General features: G+C 36.2%; 1 protein-coding gene across 1 annotated transcript in view; it reads right to left on the bottom strand.

Moving 5' to 3' along the window:
• The window catches only part of TMOD2 (tropomodulin 2), a gene marked incomplete at its 5' end in the record, with an annotated part of 39,793 nt that extends 14,443 nt beyond the window's left edge, over nucleotides 1-25,350 (bottom strand). The window contains 7 exons of the mRNA XM_051973788.1: nucleotides 5,729-5,872; nucleotides 6,655-6,762; nucleotides 12,383-12,513; nucleotides 16,113-16,199; nucleotides 19,497-19,619; nucleotides 22,279-22,435; nucleotides 25,222-25,350. Coding sequence (XP_051829748.1) covers nucleotides 5,729-5,872; nucleotides 6,655-6,762; nucleotides 12,383-12,513; nucleotides 16,113-16,199; nucleotides 19,497-19,619; nucleotides 22,279-22,435; nucleotides 25,222-25,350 — 879 coding nt within the window. The remainder of the gene's footprint in view (nucleotides 1-5,728; nucleotides 5,873-6,654; nucleotides 6,763-12,382; nucleotides 12,514-16,112; nucleotides 16,200-19,496; nucleotides 19,620-22,278; nucleotides 22,436-25,221) is intronic.
• Between the last annotated feature and the right edge of the window lie 428 nt (nucleotides 25,351-25,778).

Raw genomic sequence — 25,778 nt, 5'->3', positions numbered from 1 at the left:
CAGATCTCCTGATCTTTCCCGATTGAAGAAATTGAGCAAATTATGAAGAAGGAAAAAATGGGAAGAAAATTAAAACCAAGACTAATATTTGGTGCAGAGAGGTGAAGTGACTTACACAATGTCACATAACTAATTAGTATCTGAGGACAGATTTGAATTCAGATGTCACTGACTCTAGTCCAACATGCCAAACTGCCATTGATTCTCCTTCATAGCTACTGAGCTTTCCCTCAAATAATTTTGCACTTTTAGCTATTTGCTAATACAATGAAAACTTCTCAAAGGCAGGAATTAATTTTTATTTTGTCTTTATAGGATTTTTATGTGTCATACAAAGTAGTTACTTAATAAGTGCATTTGGTTTGGATAATACATAAACTGAAAGTCACAGTTATAATCTGATTATCTTCTGATTGCTTGTCATAATTGGTTGCAAGTCCAGATGAATTACCTAATTGGACATCACAGAAATCACTCAACTTTTAAAAAAGTTGTCAGCATTTTTGGACTGAATTAAGGGGAAACATTTTTAGTATCGAGGAGCAAGGTACTTAGTGATGGGTTTCAGGAAATTAAAAATAGGAATTTTTTAAAAACTAAGGGTAACAAGCTACCTTTAAAAAGCTATGAAACAAATAATGAAAGGCCTGCCTAGAGTCATGTGTGTGTATGTGTGTATTAAAAATATTGTAATTGTATTTTCTCCTCTAGCAACTAATGTTTAAATGTGTGAGTAGTTAAGTTTTCCCAATATTACTAGAAAGAGCTCTAGAAGCAGTTTTTGGAAACGCCACAAGATGGAGACAGTACTTTATGAAAAATGACTATTCACTGAAAATGAAAAGACCTTACAACTTTCTAAATCAATAGATTAATTCTGGTCTGAAGGGTCTCTTTCCACCACCCACAGTCCTCTAAACCCAACATTTCTGAGTATTCACCTTCGCTTTGTACTATTTTCTACCAACTTTTTTCAAAGCTTACTCATTTTCTTCACTTACAGAATTATAGTTTTTTGAGGAGCATAGTATTAAATAATTTGGGTCATGAACACTAGGATTGCACTGCTGCTATTCTAAGCAAATCCACTGCCAATGATCTGAATATTCCATTTGGACAATATGTCACTTATGTTTATACAGTACTATGCAGTTTAACAAACATTTTCACATCCATTGTATCATTTGATTTTTACCATAACCTTATGAGGTAGTCAGGGCAGGTATTATTCTTATTATAAGGAAACTAAATGTCACAGAGGGCGTGTGATCTGACTAAGATCAAACAACTAATAAGAGGCAAGGCTGAATCACACATCTAGATTTTCTGATTCCAACTTTAGGCTGGAGAATCATGCTGAGTCTCATTTACATAAAAATACTGTTACTTTCCTATTGAAAGTATTTTGTTCTGAAGTTTTTGCGGTTATTAAAACGAGATTTTATCATGGCACATAATCCTTTTACAAATCTCTAGGTTTCATATTCTTGGCTCTGCCATTTAATTGAACTTGGGAAATTAATTTAATCTGAGCTTCAATTTCCTCATCTATAAAATGGGGATGAGAATAATACTTGTATTATTTCATAGATTTCTTGGGAGTTAAGATTTTTTCTAAACAGAAAAATATAACTTAAAGGTAAATTTATTTTGTAGAAGGGTCCCACTTGCTATCCTTAAATGCAATTCATTTCATAGACTCATAGAATAGAACGATAGGCCTGGAATCAATAAGATATGAAATCAAATCCAGGCTGAGACACTCACGAGGTGGGTATTAGACTAGATAGGTCACTTATTCTCTGTCTCAATTTTCTCAGTTGTAAAATAAGGCTAATAACCTTCTTGGGCTATTGTGAAGATCAAATGAGATAATATTTGTGAAGTGCTTCATTAAATCAATCAATGAACCAATCAATCAATGTGTGTTTCTTTTTTTAAAAGATCATCTAGTCTAATACTCTTATTTTACAGGTGAAGAAATTGAGATCCTGCAAAGGCCAAAGACCTGTCATCTAAGTAGCAGCACTGGGATTCCAAGCCAGGTCCTCTGATTCCAAACCAGAGCTATTTCCATTTTATTACACTATCCGTTTGATTAATCTATTATGTGCTCCCTTGAATTTTCTATTTTTCATAAGTGATACGTGGTGGAATTATAATAAGTAGAGCCTTACTGATTCTAATTTATCTGGTGCATTATTTGTAAAGGGCTCTTGGCCACTGCCCAGTACTGTATTCTCAGTAGGTGTGTACTCTGGTACCTTTATCTACTATTTACCATGCTATATTAGTTTCAGTTCTTAATTATGCCTTTGGAACAAAGTTACAGTGCAGTCCAAGTTCTAATTCTGGATTTCTGTACCTATTCTGGACTTCTGTATCTTATTCTAGATTTCTGAGCTTCATTCTGGATTTCTGTACCCTATTCTGGATTTTTGCCCTCTGTTGACTTAGCCTAAGCTCTTCAGCTAAACCAATAATACCCTTTCCTTCTTGTCATAAGGAAAGAGAAGTACAACAGGGAAATCAACTGTAAGAATTTGGTAAATCCATTCCAGGGTTACTTAAAATGAACTATGAGCTTAGTGACTTGAGAGGGATTTGAAGTGGCAAGTATAGACTGTGTGTTCATCTTTTCAAAGATCAAAAATAATTGAAATTTTGAAAGGTCCAGATTATTAGGTAGATTTTAAGACAGGAGAACTTCAAAGTAGTGGAGTTTTTGGAGTATGGATTCTGGAATGGGGTTTTGAAATGACCTAAGGTACCTTAAATGCACGAATGTAAATATACTTTGAAATAAGCAGGTCTCAGATCTCTTAGCAATGTTTCTCTAGAGCTCTGAAAAACCTCTCCCTGAATTTTTCATTACTTCATAATTGCTCTTAGCTTGTTTCATTTAAATATCCAGCTAACCTATTTCTTCCTTATCTTCCTCTTTTAGTTCTCCTTTCTTCTACTGTTGTCCCAGGTAGCAGCAAAAACAAAATATGGCTATGTGTGGGCTAGTGTAGTAATTTATAGGAAATTACCCAAAGAAAATCCCTAGCTCATAGTCCTAAATTTGAGCAGACTGAGTCTGAGAAATTGGTTCCATGGGTATTCTAGGGAAGCAAATTGGAATTGGGCTAGAGGTGAGTGGGTCCAGTCTCAGTCCGAGAGATGTACAAGCACACAAAGGATGATTCTAATTTGCCTATTTTCTTTTCCACTTCTTCCTACACCTTGAATGAATTCTACACAGTTCAAGAGGAAGGCTGAAGAATAAAGATGTTTGAACTGAACTAGGCTCTCCTGAGCTGAGACAATACTGAGAATTGCTACAGAACCACACCATAGACATCCCTCCTCCCGTTCTTACCCTTCCCCCCCCCCCCCAGCTGGGGTAGAAGCTAGACCTAGCCCAAGGTATTCAGGACACTTCTGGATTAGACCTTGCTCCCAAGATGGCACCCCGGTCTCTCTAGCAGATTTTCCTCACTGTCATTCCCCACCTCTCACTAATCTTTATTCTCTCTTTGTTTACTGGACAAGTCCCCATCTCCCTCATCCTTATTTGCAGCGTCCATCCCTGTTCAGTATCCTCTGGTATGTCTCTTCCCTCCATCACTCCATAACAAGACCGTCTCTAGTTAGTCTTCTCTCACTCATTTCTCCACTTTATGCCTTCTGAGCTTTTCATCCAAGTGAAATTGCTCTCTTTGAAGTTACCCAAGTTCTCTTAGATGCCAACCTGATGGACTTTTCTTAGCCTTCATTCCTCTCCTGTCTGTAACCTTAGATATTCAATCAATCTCTTCCTTCTCCCGATTCTCCCCTTACTTTGTCTGACTGCTTTTTAGTCTCCTTTTTGGGAGGATATTCATTTATATGCTGCCCAGGAAGCATAGGTATCCATTAAAGCTCTGCTCTGAGCCTTTTTCTCTTCTTCTATATTAACTTGCTCGATAATTTCATCAGTTCTCCCTTCCTTCCTTGACACTGTCTTCTCTCTACATTTTGGGGACCTCACTCTTTGTTGGTTCCCCTCTTCCTTAACTGATCATTCCTTCTCAGTTTTAACTTTGCTGTAACTTCATCTAAAACATTCCCCCTAGCCAGAAGTGTCCCACAAGGTTCTGTTCTGGTCCCCCTCTTCTTCCTCTATACTACTTTATTTGCCATTTTATCTCTCTCCTGGATTCAATTACCATCTCTCTGATGGTGATTCTCAAATCTACCTTTCTTTCCCCCAATCTCTCTACTGACCTCCAGTCTCCCATCTCCAGCAACTTCTCAGCTATCTTGAATTAGATGTCCAGTAGACTCCTAGATGCAACATGTCCCAAACAGGACTCATTATTTTTCCTCTTCTACTCTCCTTCTCTCCTAACTTCCTTCTTACTGTTCATAGCAACATCATCCTGTCAAATTCTCAGACTTTCAAACCTAGGAATTATGTTCAACTTCTCACTATCTCTTACCCCTCTCCATAATGCAATCTACTGCCATGACTTATTGATTTTACCTTTGCAAAATCTCTCATGTATCCCTCCTTCTTTCCTCTGACACTGCTCTCACTCTAAGGCACACCCTTATCACCTTACACCTGGATAAATACTGGTGAGTCAGCTGCCTCAAGTCTCTTTCCACTCCAATCTATCTTCCATTCAGACACGAAAATATTCCTGAAGTGCTATCCCATCACTCCTCCTCCCTGAAATAAATTTTAATGATTCTCTATTGCCTCCAGAATCCAACAGAAAATCCTTTGTCATCGTTCAAAGCCTTTTATAACCTAGAACCCTCCAACCTTTTTAGTTGTCTTACACTTTACTTTCTGACCTATATTCTTCAATCTAGTGATACTGACCTTCTGCTTGTTCCTTAAAAAAGATACTTTACCTCTCATCTCTATTTTTTCTGGCTGTCCTCCATATTTGAAATGCTCTTCCTCCTCATCTTGAACTACTGGCTTCCTTCAGAGTTTCAACAAGAATCTCATCTGTAGAAAGCCCTACTCAATCCCTCTTTTTTTGTGTGCTGTACTTTTTTTCTTTCTTATAAAATTTAATCCCAATCCATCTTAATTCTAGGGCCTTTCTTCTGTTGATTATTTCCTACTTGGCATGTCTGAACATATATATTTGCTTGTGCTCTCCCCCATTAGATTGTAAATGGTAATTCTCTTTTGCCTCTTTTTGTAACACAAGAACTTAAATGTTCACTGACTGACTGTCTGAACTTAGAATAGGGATCTTAGGGTTTTTGTGACTCTGAATATCCTCTCCTCACAAAGTGGCAGCACTGATTATAGCCAGTCATATGAAGGAAAGGGAGAGATTAAACAGAGGAATTCATCAGGGAGTCAACTCATTAGGTCTGTTGGCTTGTACCTGCTCACCCTGGAACATCGTATATACACATTGGAGATATTAGCAATATTTTAGGAGAAAAAAGAAGCATTAAAAAAATAATATCTGAGTTCCTGGCTGTGAAAATTTTCTTTCTCTTTCTTGATTAGGGTAGGATTGTGGAAAGTTTAAAACAAAGTTGGACTGGGCTGCGTTGGGTCTGGGACCCTGCTTTTAGGAGAAAATAATAACAATGGTTGCCCATTATTCTAGTGCATCAACACTACTTGGCCTTGGCTTCTCAAAGGCTTCCCTAATGCTAGCCTAATGAGTATTTTCTCCCCACAGCATCATTCTCTGACAGCAGAAGCAGTTATAGGGTAGGAGCTTACCTGGTTGTCTATCTTGATTTCTGTCAGGGTCTCATTTTCTTTCAGGGCATCCACTAGGGCCAGAATCCCAGTTCCAGTGATAAAGTTGGACTCAATATTTAGACTTTTCAATGTTTTGTTTACTTTTAACATATCTGCAAAAGCCTGAACATGTAGAGAAGAAGACTCTGTGAGCATTTCTTAAGGTTTCTGTGCAAAGCACTTAGCATACTGAATACAGACATTTGGTAACCCCTTCATTGAGAAAAGTGTGGGGCTTCATAATCAATTCCCCAAATAGAGGAGTCTCCAGGGCCTCAAGAAATCTGGAAATGAGAGTTTCTTTACAGCAAGGAAGATAAATTCTAAATATTCCTTCGAGCTTGCCTACCTCTATGTTCCCTCCTCCTTTCAACTAACTTTCTTTCTTTCTTTCTTTCTTTCTTTCTTTCTTTCTTTCTTTCTTTCTTTCTTTCTTTCTTTCTTTCTTTCTTCTTTCTTTCTTTCTCTCTTTCTCTCTCTCTCTTCTCTCTCTCTCTCTCTCTCTCTTCTCTCTCTCTCTTTCTTTTTTTTCATTCTCTCTCTCTCTCTCTCTCTCTCTCTCTCTCTTTGCTGAGGCAATTGGGGTTAAGTGACTTGCCCAAGGTCACACAGCTAGGACGTGTTATGAGTCTGAGCCAAATATGAACTCAGGTCCTCCTGATTTCAGGGCTGGTGCTCTATCCACTGCCCCACCTAGCTGCCTCCTCCTTTCAATTTCTTTTATGTTTTGTTTTTTTTTTTTTTTGTCTATATTCTCTATTAGAAAATAGTCTCTCCTTGAGGACAGAGATTGTTTTCCTGCTTGTACCTGATCCCTAGTACTCAGCTCAGTACATGGCACATGATAAGCATTTGTTTCTAATGAGTTGAGTTTTTCAAGTTACATTTTGAAGAGTGTCACTTACAATTGCCACAGGGTCATTGCTGCGAGTGGCAGCCAGGCTGAACTTTTTCATATGGGTGTTGGTCTCCAGAGCCTTTGCAAACTCCTTCAGGGTTGGAATTGGAATATTCTATGATGAGAAGGTTTAAGATTATCAGACAGGCATCCTGAATCTCAGACTCCTGACTTACAAAAGATCCCATTATCTAAAGGGCTAATTTCCAATTGCCTATTTGCATTCTATTACTCTTCTCCGGAAAAGGACCAACTTGAGGACAGACTGTACCAACTCTTTGACCTAATGATTCTTCTTTTCTATCACATATCTCTTAAATATAGCCTATCATTTCCTTTCTCCTTAAATAGGCTGTTCCGACATCTACTACTTCCACTGCTTATAATCCAGTTAATTATAGAATGACTGATTTTAATGTTGGAATGGACCCTAATTGCCATCCAGTTCAAGCCATTTCTGAAAAATAATTTTCTTTAATATAGTACTTAATAAATGGGCATCTAGCCTTGACATCTGACCTTCTTCTATTATGGAGTAAACCATTCTGTTATTGAATAGCTCGAATTGTGAGTTTTTCCTTACATCAAGCTTAAATCTGCTTATTTATAACTTTCACAGATTATTCCTATTTCTGTTTTCTGATGTCAGAAAGAACAGGTCTCATCTCTTTCTCCATGTGACAGTCCTTTAAATACTTAATAGAATTTCCCTCTAAATCGTCTCTTCTTCAGGATATAGATATAGATAGACAGATATAGATATCCCAATTCCCTTAATCAATCAAGGAAGGAATTAGGACTAACTGAATCTCAAACTTAGGAAGAGGTAAGCCATAAAATTGGGAACTCATATAAATCCTAGTTGACTACTTGATACACTCCTGCTTATCATTATCTAGGCACTAAACTGTGGTGATTAAAAATAAGTGTAGAACTCTGGAGTCAGTCTTCCCAAGATCAGAGTATGGTAGGAGTATCACCTTCTCGTTCCTAGAAACTAGATGATTTATTTTTCTTTTTTAAACAATAGCTTTTTATTTTCAAAATATATACAAAGTTAGTTTTCAACATTCATCCTTGCAAAAATTTATGTTCCAAAATTTCCCCTTCTTTCCCTTCACCCTCTCCCCTAGACAGTAATACAATACATATTAAACATGTACAATTCTTCTATACATATTTCCATAATTATTATGCAGCACAAGAAAAATCAGATCAAAAAGGGAAAAAAATAAGAAAGAAAACAAAATGAAAGCAAACAACAAAAAATGAAAATATTATGCTGTGATCTATACTCAGTCCCCACAGTTCTCTCTCTGGGTGCAGATGGCTCTCTTCATCACAAGACCATTGGAACTGGTCTGAATCACCTCATTGTTGACGAGAGCCACATCCATCAGAATTGATCATCGTATAATCTTCTTGTTGCCATGTACAATGATCTCATTCTACTTACTTCACTCAGAATAGGTCATGTAAATCTTTCCAGACTGCTCTGAAATCATCCTGCTGATCATTTCTCATAGAACAATAATATTCCATAACATTCATATACCATAACTTACTTAGCCATTTCCCAATTGATGGGCATCCATTCAGTTTCCATTTTCTAGCCACTACAAAAAGGGTGGCCACAAACATTTTTGCACATGTGGGTCCCTTTCCCTCCTTTAAGATCTCTTTGGGATAGAAGCCCAATAGAAACACAGTTGGATCCAAGGGTATGCACACTTTGATATCTCTTTGGGCATAGTTCCAAATTGTTCTCCAGAATGGTTAGATTAGTTCCCAAATCTGCCAACAATATGTTAGTGTCCCAGTTTTTCCACATCCCCTCCAACATTAGATGATTTTCTTAATAAAGTCTTAGATGATATACTATTCTCTCAGAGGATCTATTTGTTACAAGTATTTTTTCTTTAATTTCTTCTTTCCTCACTTCCTAGTCATGCACATTTATTGCAAGGGAAAAGAATCTCTCTCCTTCAGACCCATTTTTTCTTTTTTTTCCTTTTCCTCATTCCATCTGTGAAGCACCAAATGATCTTAAACATAGTTACAAATGCAACATATATTATTAAATACCTATTATATCCATTGTGTATAAGGTACTATGATAGGTTCTGGAATTTAAACAAAAGTCTAAGTGTGGTCCTAATAATACATTTATATTAAAGAAAGAGGAAGCTATAATTTTTTTCCCATAACATTAAGCTTTATAAAGAACCAGTATCATCAATCTCTAAAATACTTGTAATTACCCAGAAATCCCTTTTAGAAAAGCCACAAGAATCTCACTCTTTGTCTTCCCATAATTAAGACTATTTCCCCTCAGGTAGTAGCTGTTAAGACAAATAAATCACTAAAGTTTACTGTTTTTCAGTTTTATCCAATGAGTTAACTTACTAATACTTCAACAATATTGTTCCCTGCTACTTTTCATTGCCAAAGTATAGTATTTTAGCTACATTATGTATTAAAATGTCTTTTATTATGTTAATAATCCATAATAACATTATTTCTATAGAGGAATGTATTCTACATTCCAAATAATCAAATAATGTACAAACTTCTGAAATATAATTCATTTATATGGAGGCCACCCAGTGATTATAACATATTAGGTGCTTAATATTTATTAATTGTCATACCATAAAAATTTGTATTGACAATTATATTTCCAGCTTCCATTTAATTAAAGTTTCATAGTGCAAGTCTGTCAGCTATGTTTTCAGCTTTCATTTGGCTAAAGCTTCACAATGCAAATTTATTTCTACTTGCCCTCAAGATGTCAAATCCCCACCGGTGTTATAGATGCAATTCTGAGCTCCATTGCCTAGAATGATTGAGCCTCCCAATATTGTCTCAATAGAAATATAGGTTGGTGGTTTTTTTCCCACTTATGGTCAAAAGGATATTTTAAAATCAGGAAAAAATTGAACAACCTCTTATAAAAGCAATGTATTTTACTGGGACATGATAATAAATGAAGATTGTAAAATCATAAATTTAGAGCTGAAAGGGTCTTTGAGCCCAATTATCTCATTTTTCAAATTGTGAAATTGAATCCCAATGAGGTTAAGTAATTAGTACAAGGTCACACAAAGCAGAAATGGGATTTGAATCTGAATTTTTGAAGAGGTTGGACAAGAGAGTCTTTGAGGTCCTTTCCAACTCTGCATCTAGAATCAAATATCATTCTTTGAGTTCAAATCCATCATTTTTTCACTGGACCACATTGTAGTTTGAAAAATATTTAATTATTAATATCATAATGTGCATCTATAGCCCTGCTAGGAGCTTTAGCTATTTACAATTTAATTTATCTCATAACTATTTCTTAGTCCTCAGCACAATGCTCTTATAACTAGCTACTATTTGGCCCCAAACAAGCTTTGGGTCAAATGTGGGAATCTGTTTTGCTTGACTACACATGTTTTTAACAAAGAAATTTGCTTTTCTTGCTTTCTGGGTAGAGGGTGGGGAAATAGGAAAGAGGAGGTGGATCTTAATATGAAAAAATATTTTTTAATTAAAAAAAAGCTTTTGGTTCTAGAAAAAATTTAAGGGAGGAACCTATATTAAATCTAAACTTATGAATGTAGAACCCTCTGACTTGAAATTGGCCTTACCATACTGGAAAAACAATGTATGAGGCTGAAGTTGGACTGACTATATTTGATGTTTTGGAACTAGCCTCGTAAAATGTAGAAAGATTCATTACCAGAAAGTTGGTCACCAGATGATTAATTTTTCAAACACTCATAAGATAATAAGGAACTTTGATCTGCACTGATGGAGGAAGTACTCTCACCAATCAAATTATGGAGTTTTGTTGAAGTAGCAAAGAAATGTGAAAGATGGAGATAGAAATGTTCAAATGAGGCTCTATTCATACAAAATTCTTTTATATGACCTTGATGTCATATATTTTATCCAGCATGCACATTCTTTGGACAATTTTATTTTAGAATTAAATAAAGAAATCTGAGAAAAGAAGATTTAGGGAAGCACATACTTAAGCAAAGACCAATAAATATAAAAGGAGAAGGAATCATAAATTTTATGAAGTCACATCAATTGATTTTGTACAGAAAAGGAAGCTAATTGTAAAATGTATAATGCCTGATGAAAGACAGGAACCATTAGTTAATGGTTTCCCTAAATGATAATGCAGATACTATAAAATGGGAAATCATAATGGATAGCTGTATTATTGTTATAGTACTGGCATCTCATGATATGAGGATATATTTCTGAATTACATCTAGAATCTTTCCCTTGGAGACTAACCACTCTCCTTGTATCCATATGGCAAAATCCATCAGCTACTGATTAATGGCTATGGACTCCTCCATCCCAAGGCTACATCCAAAGAACAGGAAGTATTCAAATAAACTTAAGCAAATATGCCAAATTTCAATTTAACGAGCTTTTATCAAGTACTTATTACTTGTAAAGCACTATTTTGGGTACAAAAATGAAATTACTCCTCCCCTCAAGGAGGTTACATTCTATTGGAGGAGAAATGTATACAAAGATAATTAAATAAATAAAAAATATTTACCAATATTGATAATGGCAAAGATGAAGAAAGCCCCCAAACTAAAGGGGACAAGATGGCACCTGAGGTATACTTTCCAAGATGCTAAGTAGGTAGAGGCAGAGGTGAGGAGGGATTTCTGCATTTCAAACATGGGGCATCACTAATAGGAAGGTATAGATGTTGATGATGGAAGGTACACACAGGGAACAGCTAAGAGGACAAGAAAATTAAAACAAAGACTGTGAAAAGGAATAATAGGAAATAAGAATAAAAAGGAAGGTAGGAGCCAGATTTAGCTAGTTTGATGATTTTGTATTTTATTCTATAGCCATCCTTCCTGATGGCGGTCAGATCTTTATTTTAGAAATATCTTTTGGCTGCTGTGTGGAAGGTAGATTAGAGCAGAATGACTGATAGCTTTTCAAACTAACTGCAATAGTCTTGGTGAAAAGTAATGAGGACCTGAACTAGAAAAAGGGCTGTAGGGTGGCAGAGGAAGAGGACTGAATAGCAAAGATGTGGAGACACAATCAACAAATCTTGGCAACCTATTAGATTTAGGCAGGGGCATGCTGGAGTAAATCTGTACAAGAGGTCCCCATACTCCAATTTTACCATTTAAAATCCTGCTCTTCCTTCAGGGCCCATGGGAACTTTGGATTTGGGGTAAGAGGGATAGATAATCCCCTCTGGTCCAGAGTACAATGCTTGAACTCTTCCTGGTCCAAACCTAAAACCGTGGGATTTGACTATCTCTAAGTAGGCTTCCCAAAGAGGAAGGACTGTCTTGCTATTGTTAATGAGAACACTCACACTGGCACACTTTGTGCTCTACTGGATTATGTTCTCTCACTCACTCAGTGGGGATGTTTAGCTTCCCTGGGGTCTATTTCATCCTTCAACTTTCATGCAAGGCTGAATAATTTAGGCTAAGAATGGAGTCACCATCTGAATAAACACACATTTTAAGTTCCTTCTGTATTTAACTCAAGGACTGAGACTTCTTTCAAGGAACCGTGGGGACCACATCCTCCTTTTTCTTCATTTTCCAAGTGCATCTCACAGCACAGGGAAAATAAGAGACATTTGAAATAGGTGTAAATTGATCAGCAAGCAGCTAACAGGTTATTTCCAGCACATTTCCAACCCTTACTGGTGCAGTCAAGTGACTGTTACTGTAATTAAATACCTTAATGTTGTTGAGGTTGACTTCCTGAAGGCTGGGATCATTGGCTTTCAGCTGCTGCAAACTTACTTCCACATTTGTGGGATTGGGTGGTTCCTCAAATATTGGCTTGACCTTTTCACCTTTGACAACATCTAAAACACAAGTTAATATTGTTGTAGAATTTAAGTTCTTTTCAATCATGTGTAATAGAATAATTTGCAGTCAAAGATAACTTCCCAAAATGTCATTTCATTTTTTTTTTGACTGTGTCAAAAAAAAAAAAACAACAACATTTTTTTTGCTTTATTTTGTATTTTGAGTCCTTCATCTATCAACAGATGGATAGCATTTTTCACCATTAGGTCGTTAAAATCTTATTTTGTCATCATACTGGTAAGAATTAATTATAATAGTATTCCATCACATTTCTATAACATAATTTGTTCATCATTCCACAATTTAGGGGCACCCTCTCAGGTTCCCATTCTTTACCACTGAAAAAGAGTTACAGATATTTCTGTACATCTTTACAGTTTATTTTGCTCTGAACTAAACATCCTCTTAATTATCTTTCCTCTAAACCCTCTTTCTCTCCTATTTCCTTATTGAGTAAAAGATATTTTTGAATTCCACGTTGTACTTTTTTGATCAGTTCATATAAGAGTGAGGTTCAAGCATTATTTTCCCCACTCCCTCTCCTTGTTTGCATAGATGTCTTTCTGTGTAGTTTTTGTGAGCTATTTTCTCTAATTTGCCTTTCCCTCTTCCCTTCTGACTCCAGTATATTTCTCTTCTGCTGCCTTTTTTTTTCTTAAAATGAAGATATAATTAAAATCACTTCTAGGTCTTTTATAATTGAACTTCATTAATGAACTCTAATGTTCCCAGAGACAAATGCACCATCTCCCTCCCAAAATGTCATTTCTATCATCAATTTCAGAAACCGTGAAATCTAATATAAAAAAAAAATCCAGTTTTATTGGACAAGCAAGTGAATTGTGTGGCTTTACTAATGATTAATTAATTCTGCCTGGAAATTATAACTTGGTGTTTCTCACCTAAAGGTGAGCTATGTTCAGATCCAAGTATAGGAAATAATCAGGTCCCTGGGCTCAACCACATCAGAACTGCTCAGAAATATTATGATGCAGAGACCAACTTGGGCGTAGGTTTTTTGTTTTATTTTATGACTAACTGCTTATAAAGAACCAAACTGTACAGAGGCCATTTGGCATAGTACCTTCTCCAAACAGCATTTGCATATGAAGATAACTGACACATTACCATGGAAAAACATATTAAATATATATACATATATATACATGTATACACACATATAGCAAGATATATAAGTATACATGCACATGTATAAACACGTGATTGTATGTGTATGTATGTATATATACAATATTAGGTTTTATATATATGTACATGCCGTTGATTCTCAACTTTCATGGGGGTGATGTTCCTAGAAAATGGAGCAATAGAAAAAACACAAATGTTGGTACATTGAACCTATGGGAAATAGGGAGTCAGCTTTCAATGATCAGCAAAAATCATAATCTTTTGTTAGAGATTGCTGAAAAACACTTTTTTGTACACAATTCTTCATAACAAAATGTTAATTAAAACTTTTTTCCTAACAGTAACTATGAAATAACCCATAAAATACAGTATACAAAATAAAGTTGATAATAAATTTTTTTTCTTCTAATTCTCTAGAATTCTGTGAACTTTTGTACTAACTTCTCAATAATTAAAAAAAAAATTTTCCAGACAATATTCACGTTTCATAATATTTGAAATCTTTGATACAGAAAATAAAAATTTTAAAACATTTTTTTAATGTTTTAAAACATTTTTGCCTTAGCTTCTTAAATTGTGGATCATGACCCCATATGGGGTTTTATAACTAAATGTGGACATAAATTGTGATTTATTAAAAGTAAATGTTTGATTTGTATATCTACTTTATATACCCATATACTTAGGGTCATGTAAAAATTTCTCAGGCAAAAAGGGATCATGAGTGGAAAAAATTTAAGCCCTACTGTAAGGGATAGGAAATAAGAAATATACAGAAACACCACAACAAGGATCAGAAATAGAATTTATTAGCAAAAAAAAGTAGGGCTAGTAATTGTTGATCTTAGACAAAGTCATACTTAAAGATTCAATCAAGGGAGAAATCTACATCATATGTCAACCATATTATTATTGTTTTAGATCCATATCTACATATGAGTAAATGCATATACACACATACATACATATATGTGTTTATCTGTATATATGTGAGTATATATGCATGTAGGTCTATGTGTGTGTGTATATATAAACATACACATATATATGTGGGTCTGTGAGTGGGTGTGAATATGTATGTATATATAAAATATATATTTACATATATATGTAGGTGCATATATATATATAAATACATCTGTGCTTAACTGTAGCCTTCTTGGGGGTCTTAGAGGAAAGGAATAAAAGGATAAAAAAAGAATAAAGTAAAAAGGCACAACAGAGAACAAAAAAAATCACCCACAAGGAAGCAAAGGACACTCATGAATATAATTTCTTCTACTATTATATATGCTTTTTTGAAATGAAAATTTATTGTTAAATATTTTGAATCCTTCCTGATTTGCAAGGCACATGATAATTTTTTTAAAAATTTCTTTCTACTCTTTCTTTTTTCTATTCTGTTTTTTTTTTTCTTATTTTATATTTAGTTCAATAAATAAATTGGGGGGAAAAAACAAGCTCTGCTGTATACTATAATGCTATAAACCTCTTTACGTTGGCTGCCCTTTGAAAACCAAAGGAGAAATTGCTGGAACTTCAGATGCAATGTAGGTTATTATTATTATTATCCCCATTTTACAGTTAGGGAAACTGAGGCAGACTGATCTTCTAGATCATGGGGCAACTGAGTGACAGAGTTGGATAGTGCCAGGCTTGAAATCAGAAAGACCTGAGTTCAAATCTATCCTAAGACACTTACTACATGAGTTTGGGCAAGTCAGTTCACCCTGTTTGCCTCAGTTTACTCATCTTTCAAATGAGCTGGAGAAGGAAATGGCAAACCACTCCTGGATCTTTGTGGAGAAATGGGGCCATGAAGATAAGACACGGTTGAACAACAAAATGAACTTCCAGGCTACACTGTAGCAGTCACTTTAAAAAAGATATAGAACTTTCTTCCTAATTAGTCCTTCCTCCCCCCACTCCTTTTCCTTCATCACTGACTTTTCTAAAAAAAACACATATCAACCTCTGGGTCTTATCCACAGTTCTTTTCAATCCACAGTCAGCAGCTTCCCCCAGGCTCTGCCTAGGTGTTCATTACTTTCTTATCTTTCCCGATAATGTTTCCCTTCATGATTGGATACTTTTGCTGTACTCTGAATGAGAGCTAGCTAAAAGAGTTGCATCTGCCCCAAGACCAGTTTCTTAAAATGTGGTAATTAAATGTGGCAATTAAAAAGAGAGCAAGACATTAGAATCTAAAAGTCTCTATTAGTGAAGGAAAACCTTATGTAAATGGGAATGGGGATCAGAAGTTTACAGGGAAAGGGCTTGGCAGGGTAACATATTGCAATTGCAACATAAAGGTTTTTGATAGCCATTTAATACTGAATATTCTGGTACACACTATGAACCAGCTGATTAAGAAATATGAATTTACCAGTAGCCAAGATATTTCACAACCTTTGCAACTCTCCCCTTTTCCCAACCCTTTACTTACTTCTAGGAGGGCTTTTGCCATTATCATTACTGGCTACTTCTTCAGTAAACCGTGGATTATTGACTAAATTGTGAACTCCAAGAACAGCTAAAAAACAAAGAGAAGCTGTTAGCATGATAGGTACTGTATTTAAATTCCAAATTTTTAGTCTATTTCTTGGAAAAATGAGTCTTCATGCACATGACTATCAGTCAGTCAATAAACATTTATTAAGTGCTTACTATTGTGCTATGCAATGGGGATACAAAGATAAAAATGAAACAATCACTCACTGTAGGAAGCTTATATCTTATTGTATTGTATATTGTATAATAATATTATATATTATATAATAACTCATACTATTCTCAGATACTTGGCAGATGTTACAATAATAACTGATATTTATCTAGCATTTTAATGTTATATATATCAAATCCTCTGATACTCATAGCAACCCTATGAAATTGTCAATTTTATCCCCATTTTACAGATGAATAAACTGAGGCTCAGAGACCTTAAGTGACTTTCAGGTCAGTATTTGAGGTGGGAAAACCTGAGTCTTCCTGACTTCCAACTCTAGAATTCTACCTACTACACCACAGTGCTTATCCCATTCTAATATCACACTCTCCATTCACCCCTACCTCTCAGAATTCCTAACTCTCTTCAAAGTTCATCTAAAGTATCATCTGCTATAGGAAAAAAGTCTTCTGGCCACCCTTACTTGTCAGTGTCTTTCCCCTTCTCAAATTACTGATTTGTGCATAAATTATATCTCTTCAGGAGAATATAAGTTCCTCAGGGACATACATTCCTCATTACATTACTACCCTTTAATTATCATCCCTATTCTTTTAAGAAATCAATTTAGGCTCAGGGGCAGAAACAGCAAACTCTTAATTATTTTTGTATCTGCATCTCTAAAGCCTGGAACAGTGTCTCTGGTGGAGTAGCTAGAAGCTATTAGATGGACCAAAATTTAAGAATACTTCAAAGGAACAGTCACATTTTTGTATCAGTTGACATATCTGGTCCTTCAAGTGTTCATAGTTGTTTGTTTAAATGAAAAGAACATATCTAATTTGAGGACCTCTTTTCCAAATAAAACAACATTTCTATAACTGATCATAATAGACTAGGCAGTCATAGGCCCATATTATTGAATACTTGTTTGAGACCCTTAATGTCTAGGGAGACCCCTGTAGCTCAAAAGAAACTCTTCACCAGAATAGGTTAATTGTGATCCATAAGACAGGATGTAGGAACCTTTAACATAATTTGGAAGCCTCGAGGAGTAGAAAAAAACCCTGGTTTCCAGACTCCCAAGTTCCCTGGAGTTGAGATGGATCAGAAGTCTTCCTCCTAATGGAGAATCTCAATGGCCACTTTTCTGTAATGGAGAATTTGATGTATACAAGTAATGAGACTTTATTCAATGCTTCAAGAGCTATATAAAAGGCTTTTCTTTTATTCCAGGGATCTGATGTTAAGAAATGGGGCCAGACTTGGTTATTCTCTCCCTTCCATGTTGCCTTTTCCTCAGAGAAAAAAGAAAAATTTACTGTTCTTTGGAATATGTCTAGAAAACTCACATGGACTCTTGGATAGAATTACAGCAGCCCTATCTCTTTGGTGTTTTTCCTGTGTGATACCCATATAGGGAGCATTCTACCTATGCAGGCCACAACCTCTCTAAATTTTAAGCAAGTGAATTTCTGTGGCTAAAAAAATCCATTGCTTGGAGAGCAAATTGCCGATGGTGATTCTCTGAGTTCAGCTAGACTGGTCTTTAGATGACAAACACATGATCTATCACTAAACCCATTTTCAATGATTTTCTAGTTGGGTAGGACCTGATAAAGATTGTACTCTCATAACATAGATTTCAAGAACTCCAGGCTACTTCTATAATGAGATTAAGATTTTGGTGTAATCAACACGGCATTCTCACTCTTTTTGTTGTTGTTTGCTTGCATTTAATTATCTTTCTCATTTTTTTTCCCTTTTTGATTTGATTTTTCTTGTGCAGCAAGATAATTGTATAAATATGTATGCTTACATTGGATTTAATATATATTTTTACTATGTTTAACATATATTGGATTACTTGCTATCTAGAGGAGAGGGTGGGGAGAAGGGAGGAAACACAAGGTTTTGCAAGGGTTAATGTTGAAAAACTATCCATGCATATCTTTTGAAAATTAAAAAGCTTTAATTAAAAAAGACTTTGGTGTAAGACTTTAGTTCAGGAAAATACACAGGAATAAAAATAATAATAGCTAGCATTTATATAGTACTTTTATGCTTGTAAAGTATTTAACAAATATCTCATATAACCTTGGGAATTGGTGCAATTATTATTCTTATTTTATAGATGAGAAAACTGAGGCAGACAGACATGAAGTCCAGGTTCATACAACTAGTAAGTGCCTGAAACTTCATTTGCATTCAGGTCTTTCTTCCTCCAAATCTAGCACCTTATTGTTAAGTTGTGTCCAACTCTTCCTGACCCCATTATGGATTTTTTGTGGGGTTTTTCCCCAAAGATTCTGGGGTGGTGTGCCATTTCCCTCTCCAGTGGATTAAGGCAAATAGAATTAGTGATTTATGCAAGATCACACAGCTACTAAGTACCTAAGACTGTATTTGATTTTCTAGACTCCAGGCCCAGCACTCTATCCACTGAGCCATCTAGCTGCCTCAGTATTGTAAAAACAATAATGAAAAAGAGAAAAATAATACCTGAAATACCTATCTACCTGGAGAGGCAATGTGGTAAACTGAATAGAGAGTCAAGATGACTTAGGGTTCCAGTATCACTTCTGATACACACTCCCCATAAAACCCTGGGCACATTAATAGGTGGTTCAGGGGAGAAAATGCTAAGTTTGAACCTGAGTTCAAATTCAACTTCAGATGTTACTTGCTATGTAATCCTGCATAAGTCAGCTATATTCTGACTCAGTTTCCTTATCTGTAAAATGAGAACGTCAGCTCCTAAGGTTCCTCTTAGCTCTTAACCTATTATACCACAATTAACTTAATCTCTGAGTACTCCAGATAATTTTTTCAGATCAGAAATTGAAGAATAGTCATTGATATGTATGGACAGAAGGGGTTTTCTCACTGGGGAACTTCCTACACTGATGAAATAAGTCTAGACCAAAAAATCAAAAAGTCCTTATGAACTCCCAGACTCACTGTTAGGCCCAAATGAGACAAATATGTAAATTACTTTGCAAGCTTTAAAGCATTCTATAAATGTTAGGTTGTTAAGGTACTACAAGGATATTGACATGTCACATTTTTTCATGGCTTATGGTCTAATATGAATAAATATTCATAATATGTAATATTTAATTTAATAATAAATTTATGAAAATAATCGAGCTAATTACCAACCTGCAAGATCATAGAGTTCAGTATCAGAGGCGCTAGCTAAAGCTTCTTCCAGTTCTGGGTCAAGAGTCACTTTTTCTTCTTTATGAGTTTCTTGTAGCTTTTCTTTGGGGATAAAGATCCTTCCTTTTAACAAACAAACAAAATTAACGTAAATTTCTGCTTTATTGACAAAGGAACTGATTGACATAGAGGATGTAGCTTCAACAATCATTTGCTGAAATCACTACTACATGTATCCAACGTATTTCCCTACTGGCTAGCTAAAGATCAAACTCCCTACTCCACAAGTCATCAGAAGGGGTTTTGTAGTGGAGCAAAATGTTAGTGTGGGGAGAAAAAGAAATCTTGTTTGTCTCTCTGTGCCTTACAGATACAATTAGAACTCCAAAAAAATATAGAGGGCTGCTTGGTTATTCAATAGGAAGCTGAGGAAATAAAGAATTGGAAACTTATTAGGAATCCTTGCGGAAGGATGAAATCTAGGATAAATTGTGTTTAAGACAAGATTCATTTATTCCTGTGATTTCTTTATTTTAAATGTAAATGGATGCTTTTTAAAAAAAATTTTTTTGATGCTGAATCTATCTTTTTTTCTTTCATGCTATTCTACTTGCTGATCTCATAGGCTCCCAAGGATCCAATGATTATCTCTATGCTAAAGATTCTCAAATCTACTTATTCAGCCCTTAACCTTTCTGTTGACTCCCCCATTCTTAAATCTCCAACTGCCTATTGGACATGTCAAAATAGATGTTCTGCAAATATCTCAAACTAAACACATCCAAAAATGGATCTATTATCTATCCGTCAAATAATCCCCCTTCCAAACTTCCCATCAAGGAGAGGGTGACACCCTATCAAGGGTGTCCAGGGCACCACTTTGTTGCCCAGACTTGCAAACTAGAGGGGTCATTCCCCCTCTCACTTCCCACATTCAGTTTGTTGCCCAAGCAGTCAGTTTCACCTTCTTCATGCTTCTTGAATGTGCCCTTTCTTTTTTGGGGCACTGTCACCACCCTGATGTAGGCCCTCATCGCTGACTCCTAGACTGTTGTTAGTCTGCTGGGGTTGGTTTTCCTGATACAAGTCTTTCCCCACTCCAGTCCATCCTACACTCAGCTTGTCAAAGTGATGTTCATAAATCACAGGACTTACAACGCCACCCCTACTCAGTAAACTCCAGTAGCCTTTTCATGTCACATCTCTCCTTAATACATAGCAATATATCCTCATTGACCTATTTATAGCCAGACTAACATTTTTATATCTGGATTCAAAATCCTTTACTAGTAACCCCAAAATATCTCTTACCATATTCCCTTGACTGATTTCTTTGTTTTTCTTGATAGATTTGCTCTTTTATTCCTTACAACATGCTACTTCTACCTCATTTTCCTCTCCTAAATTATGCTTCATGCTTGGAAAACCTTTCTACTCATGCCCTTCTGTTCCCCAGCTCCCCTATTCCACCAAGTTTTCTCTATCACTCAGGTAGCTCCTAAATTTCCAACTCCTCCCCAAAGCTTTACAGAATGGATCTGAAATGAAGCAAATGCTTGATATTTGATTTAAAACCCTTCCCTCTTTGATGTCTCCTAAAATTTTGCTCTACAATTAAGTAAGTCATAGCTACTATGGAAACCAACCAATTTTTCCATAGTAATCTCTGATTATCTGCTTAGTTCTTCACTTCTACTTAATTTTCTTAACAAAATGCCATTCTAAATATTGCTCACTGAAACCATCAGTTTGTGTGTGAACAATTCTGAGCAATTAAAGTCAGGAGACAGCTATCGATACAGGCATGGTAGTAGGTACTCTAATTAAGCCAGCCTGGAAACCTAGATGGTAGTGTCTTGGTAGACAGAAGCTGAGATTCTTCTAGCTGCAAGGCTGTTGAGTATCAGAGTAATACACTCTTGGTTCCAGTCATTCTTTGTCTAAAGAACTTCCACAGGCTGCTCTCAGCTCTGGGTGTGTGGGTGGGGAGATGGATTAGTGCTGGAAATAAGGGACTTACACTCAGGGGAGCTTATATATTCTGTGGATACGTGAACCAACCTATAATGTCACTAACTTTAGCTGGTTTGTCACTTAGAGCTGCTGTGTGTATATATATGTGTATACGTGTGTGTGTGTATGGGGGGGGGTTAACATGAAATGGGGATAAAGGAGAAAAGGCTTTATGAGAATTCTCCAGCCAAGAGCTAAGGGTCAGCATAAGCCTGAGTGACAAGATCAGAAAGAATTGGACCTTCTTCCACAACTACATTTATACTTTTCTGAGATCTCAGAACCTTAGGATCCAGGGTATGCTAGAAATGATTCAAATCAGGGAGTTGATTATTAAATTTTTCAATGGGAGCACTATACCTTGGAAATCAACAAATGCTACAAAACAGGGCTTGATTTATTGTCTTGATTGTTTAGAATTTAAAATATGATGGAAGAAATGTTAATAATGCAAATTAAACTTAAAAGCATGTCATGAATAAATTATCTTTTTTTGGGGGGGGGGAGTGTAGGGCAAGCTGCTTGTTGAGCATTAATGTATAAGAATACTCCCTACCAATCAAATCACAGGTCTGGTCCAAAAAGAAGAAATAGGAAAAGAAGGGGAGAAAAGTACATCTGATGAGCAAATAAAGATTTTTTTTTTTCCTGCTCCCACATCTTTTTTAGGTCAGACCCCATTCTCGGCCTGATTGAGTGAGGCAATAAGCAGCTGGTTCCCAGGTTGCACTGGCTGGCCATTCAAACCTAATTCAAGCTTGGACCTTACCTTTCTTTTCTCCAGTGAAGGGTACAAAGTCTTCCCTGTCTTTGTGTTCCAGTGCTTCTTTTTCCAAATATGAAAGGAGGTGCTCCCGGTCAAAGGGGCCCGTGGCTGCTTTCTGTGTCTGGTCTTTCTGCCGGAAACCTGCTGGCAGAAGCGCGCTCTGCCAAGTAATAGGTTTGTTCAGGTGTCAGTGACAAGATAGGTCGTCTGCCTGAGGTTTTGTTTGTTGTCCCTGTCCCCATTTGCTACCATATCAGGTAAGCATAAGCTTTCTATCCAGTTAATTAAGGTTCTGTTCTCTCTTAGTGAGCGCAGCGGGAGAACATCTGCCCACCCTGGCAATCCCCATGTATCCTTCTGAAGCTTGCTATGGGATGGTGATGGGAACTAGTCTGAAGGACCCAAAGAAAAGTGCTGCTATAGCAGGACTCTTGTCCCAACATCCCCAAACAGGAAGAGTAGGTGGTCTATCTGGAATGCTAGGAGATTTTTCCTATAGATAAAGAAAGGCAGCAGGGCAACTCCTGGTGGGCTCTCAGGCAATGGCATAGAGTGGGGACTCCCCAGCATATAGCACAGATCCTTCTTGTCTATGCTCATTCCAGAAACCTTCCAGGGTACTCCAGGTCAGGATGACAGCTAAACTTATTTCCCTTCCTCAAATACTCCCTCCAGGGACTCCTACTTATCTCTAGACTCTTAGAATCCTTCATAATCCTGTTCTAAGCAGTGCTTCTAGGCTTGGGATGCCTTACTCCTCCTTTGTGCCAAATTGACTACTTGCTATTCCTCATATAAACATTTAACTTAGCTTCATTTTCCCCTCACTTACCTCCATATTCCCCATGCCCAGAATTCATTCTCTCTTTACTTCTAGGGCTTCCTTGATATCTAAGCTCACATATTTTGCTCCTATATGAGGTCCTCCATTGATTCTCTCAACTAACAGCTGTATTTTTTTGTTTATTTTGTTTACATATTTACAACTATGCATATATGTTGCTTCCCCTGGTAAATATAAGTTTCTTGAGGGAGGAGCTGTTCATTTAGTACTATGCCTGTTTGTCGATTGACAGCAGAGTTTCCTGAACTTTTGAATTGCAGGAGCAGTTCAAGGTTTTCTAACTCTCTTGTGGTCTGGTGGGACAGTGCCAGGAGCCTTTCAAAGTCTCCTGCCATAGGTCAGGGCTCAAATTTTGAACATTGTCCAGAGTGCTCCCACAGCCATTAAAGACAGACATTCAGAGTTGCAGAAGAAAATAACTACATCCTTATTTCATTTCATATTTAACAATTCTACCTTTGGTCAGATGTGGATATTTGTGGTTGTTCAGTCTTGTCCTAGTGTTTGTGACCCTGTTTGGGGTTTTCTTGGCAAAGATACTGGAGTGGTTTGCCATTTCCTTCTCCAGCTCATTTTTCAGATTAGGAACTAAGGCAAACAGGATTAAGTGATTTGCAAAGGCTCACACAGCTAGTAAGTATCCAAAGCTGGATTTGAACTCAGGAAGAAAGGAGTCTTCCTGATTCCAGGAATCACTACCTAAATCACTACCTAACTGTCCCATGCAGATATTAGGTAAACATTAAAGTAAGGCAGGAGAACCTCATATATTTTTAGTTAATCAAAGGATTAGGGAATTTTAGAACCACAAGGAATATCTTACCCCAAATTTTCACTTTGTTTTACTTTGTTCCAGACATTTGTTTTCAGTTAATTTTTAATTAAAGATTTTCTTGCAAAGTAGCTTTGCATTTCTAGTAGTCACCAAACCCTGTATTCCCTATTCCTACTCATCCTTCTAAAAACTGAAAAAATAGTGAGTATATCTCTTTAACTTTAGAAAGGCCTTTATCATTGGCTATTTTATAATTTTTATGGTTGTTAGTTTTTCTTTTTTTTTTAAGTTAGAATAGTAGAGACAATATCTGCAATTTACAGATGAAGAAATGGATTTCTAGAAAAGTTAAGGGATTTTTCTACAGTCACCCAGAAAGAGGTGGGCCAAATCTCCTGACTCCAAGCTCATTATATAATCATATGCTACTTTACTGAACACTCTTTATTAAAAAAATAAAAAGTAAATGAAGCAAAGTATCAGTTGTGCTAAAATAATTTATAAAACATCTTAGACTATAACAAAATCATTAGTTTAGCTCCATCTAGTTATAAAATTGTGTTGATTTAATCAGGGACTATTTTAAAGTCCAACTTTGCACGAAGAAAGGCTTCACTGAATAAATTAAGAGTGTCAATAAAATTTCAAGGAGAATATTCAAGCTATCTAATAGCATAAACTTTTAAAGAATCCTCGGAAAAGTTAACAGGAACTATTTTCTTTATCATTCTACAAACATTTAATGTTTGCCACAACAAATAAGCATTTGCTGACTAATCTTTATAATATCTTCCCTATAGATCTCTGTGAGGTAGCTCTTTGTTATCTAACTCAAATTATTTTATGTACTTGAAAGTAACAAAAGCATTAACATTGATCAAATATCTGATCACCCCCAATTTGATACAAATTCTTGAGATGTTATTGTGTTTATACTTCATGGGCTGCCGACAGTTATAGCTTCCATATCCTTAAATTAGCCATTCATCAAAAGTGAGCTCTGCAGAGGCATAAAAAGCCCCATACAACACAATTGTCATGGGGTTGCGTAAAAATCTATCCTTGAGTTCAGGTCATCCTGAGAAGGAATGTGGAATCATATGAGATTCTTGGAATGCGCTCTGGGTTGATTCAGGATTCAAGAAAAATTCCTTTTATCTGAGGACTGGAGAAATTATATGACTTTCTAATGTCACAGAGCTACTCAGGAGGACACTCCTGACTTGGAATTTGGAGCTAGTTGGTGTAGTTGGTGGCTCATCCATGAAAGCAACATTATTACATGGTTCTCTCACTAAACCCTTTGCTCCATTTCTCCCTCACTCACCTCAGGATCTAGGTCATCAAGAACATTTTCCAACTGCTTTAGTTCCTCTTCTGAGAGTTTACCAAGAAGTTCATCTTCATCAATATTCTTGTATTTCTCCAGCTCTTTTTGGAAAGGCAGGCCATGATTTCACGTTCAGGGTCTGGACACTTACATAAGCCACCTTTCTGATCTTCAAAAGCCTATTAATGAGAAAGAAACAAATAGTATCCCACCCCCTTTGACACATCAGGCTTCCAAAAAGTGCTTAGTTAATGGTAATGTTCTAGTTGACTCTTGTTCATTTGTTTTCTTGGCAAAATACTGGAGTGGCTTGCCATTTCCTTCAGCTCATTTTACAAATAAATAAATTGAGGCAAATGAGATTACGTGATTTGCCCCAGCAGACACAGCTAATAAATATCTGAAGCACAAATCCTACTGACTCCAGACTCTAACCACTATACCACCTACCTGCACCAGTAAACTTTATTTATTGTAAATTGTTCTAGAAAACAATGATTTGATTCTAATCAACTGAGATTGTAAGCTCCTTGAGAGTAGAGATTGGTTTATGA

Source organism: Antechinus flavipes, chromosome 2 (assembly GCF_016432865.1).
Source record: "Antechinus flavipes isolate AdamAnt ecotype Samford, QLD, Australia chromosome 2, AdamAnt_v2, whole genome shotgun sequence".
Taxonomy (NCBI): domain Eukaryota; kingdom Metazoa; phylum Chordata; class Mammalia; order Dasyuromorphia; family Dasyuridae; genus Antechinus; species Antechinus flavipes.
This window is presented reverse-complemented; position numbering and strand designations above follow the sequence as displayed.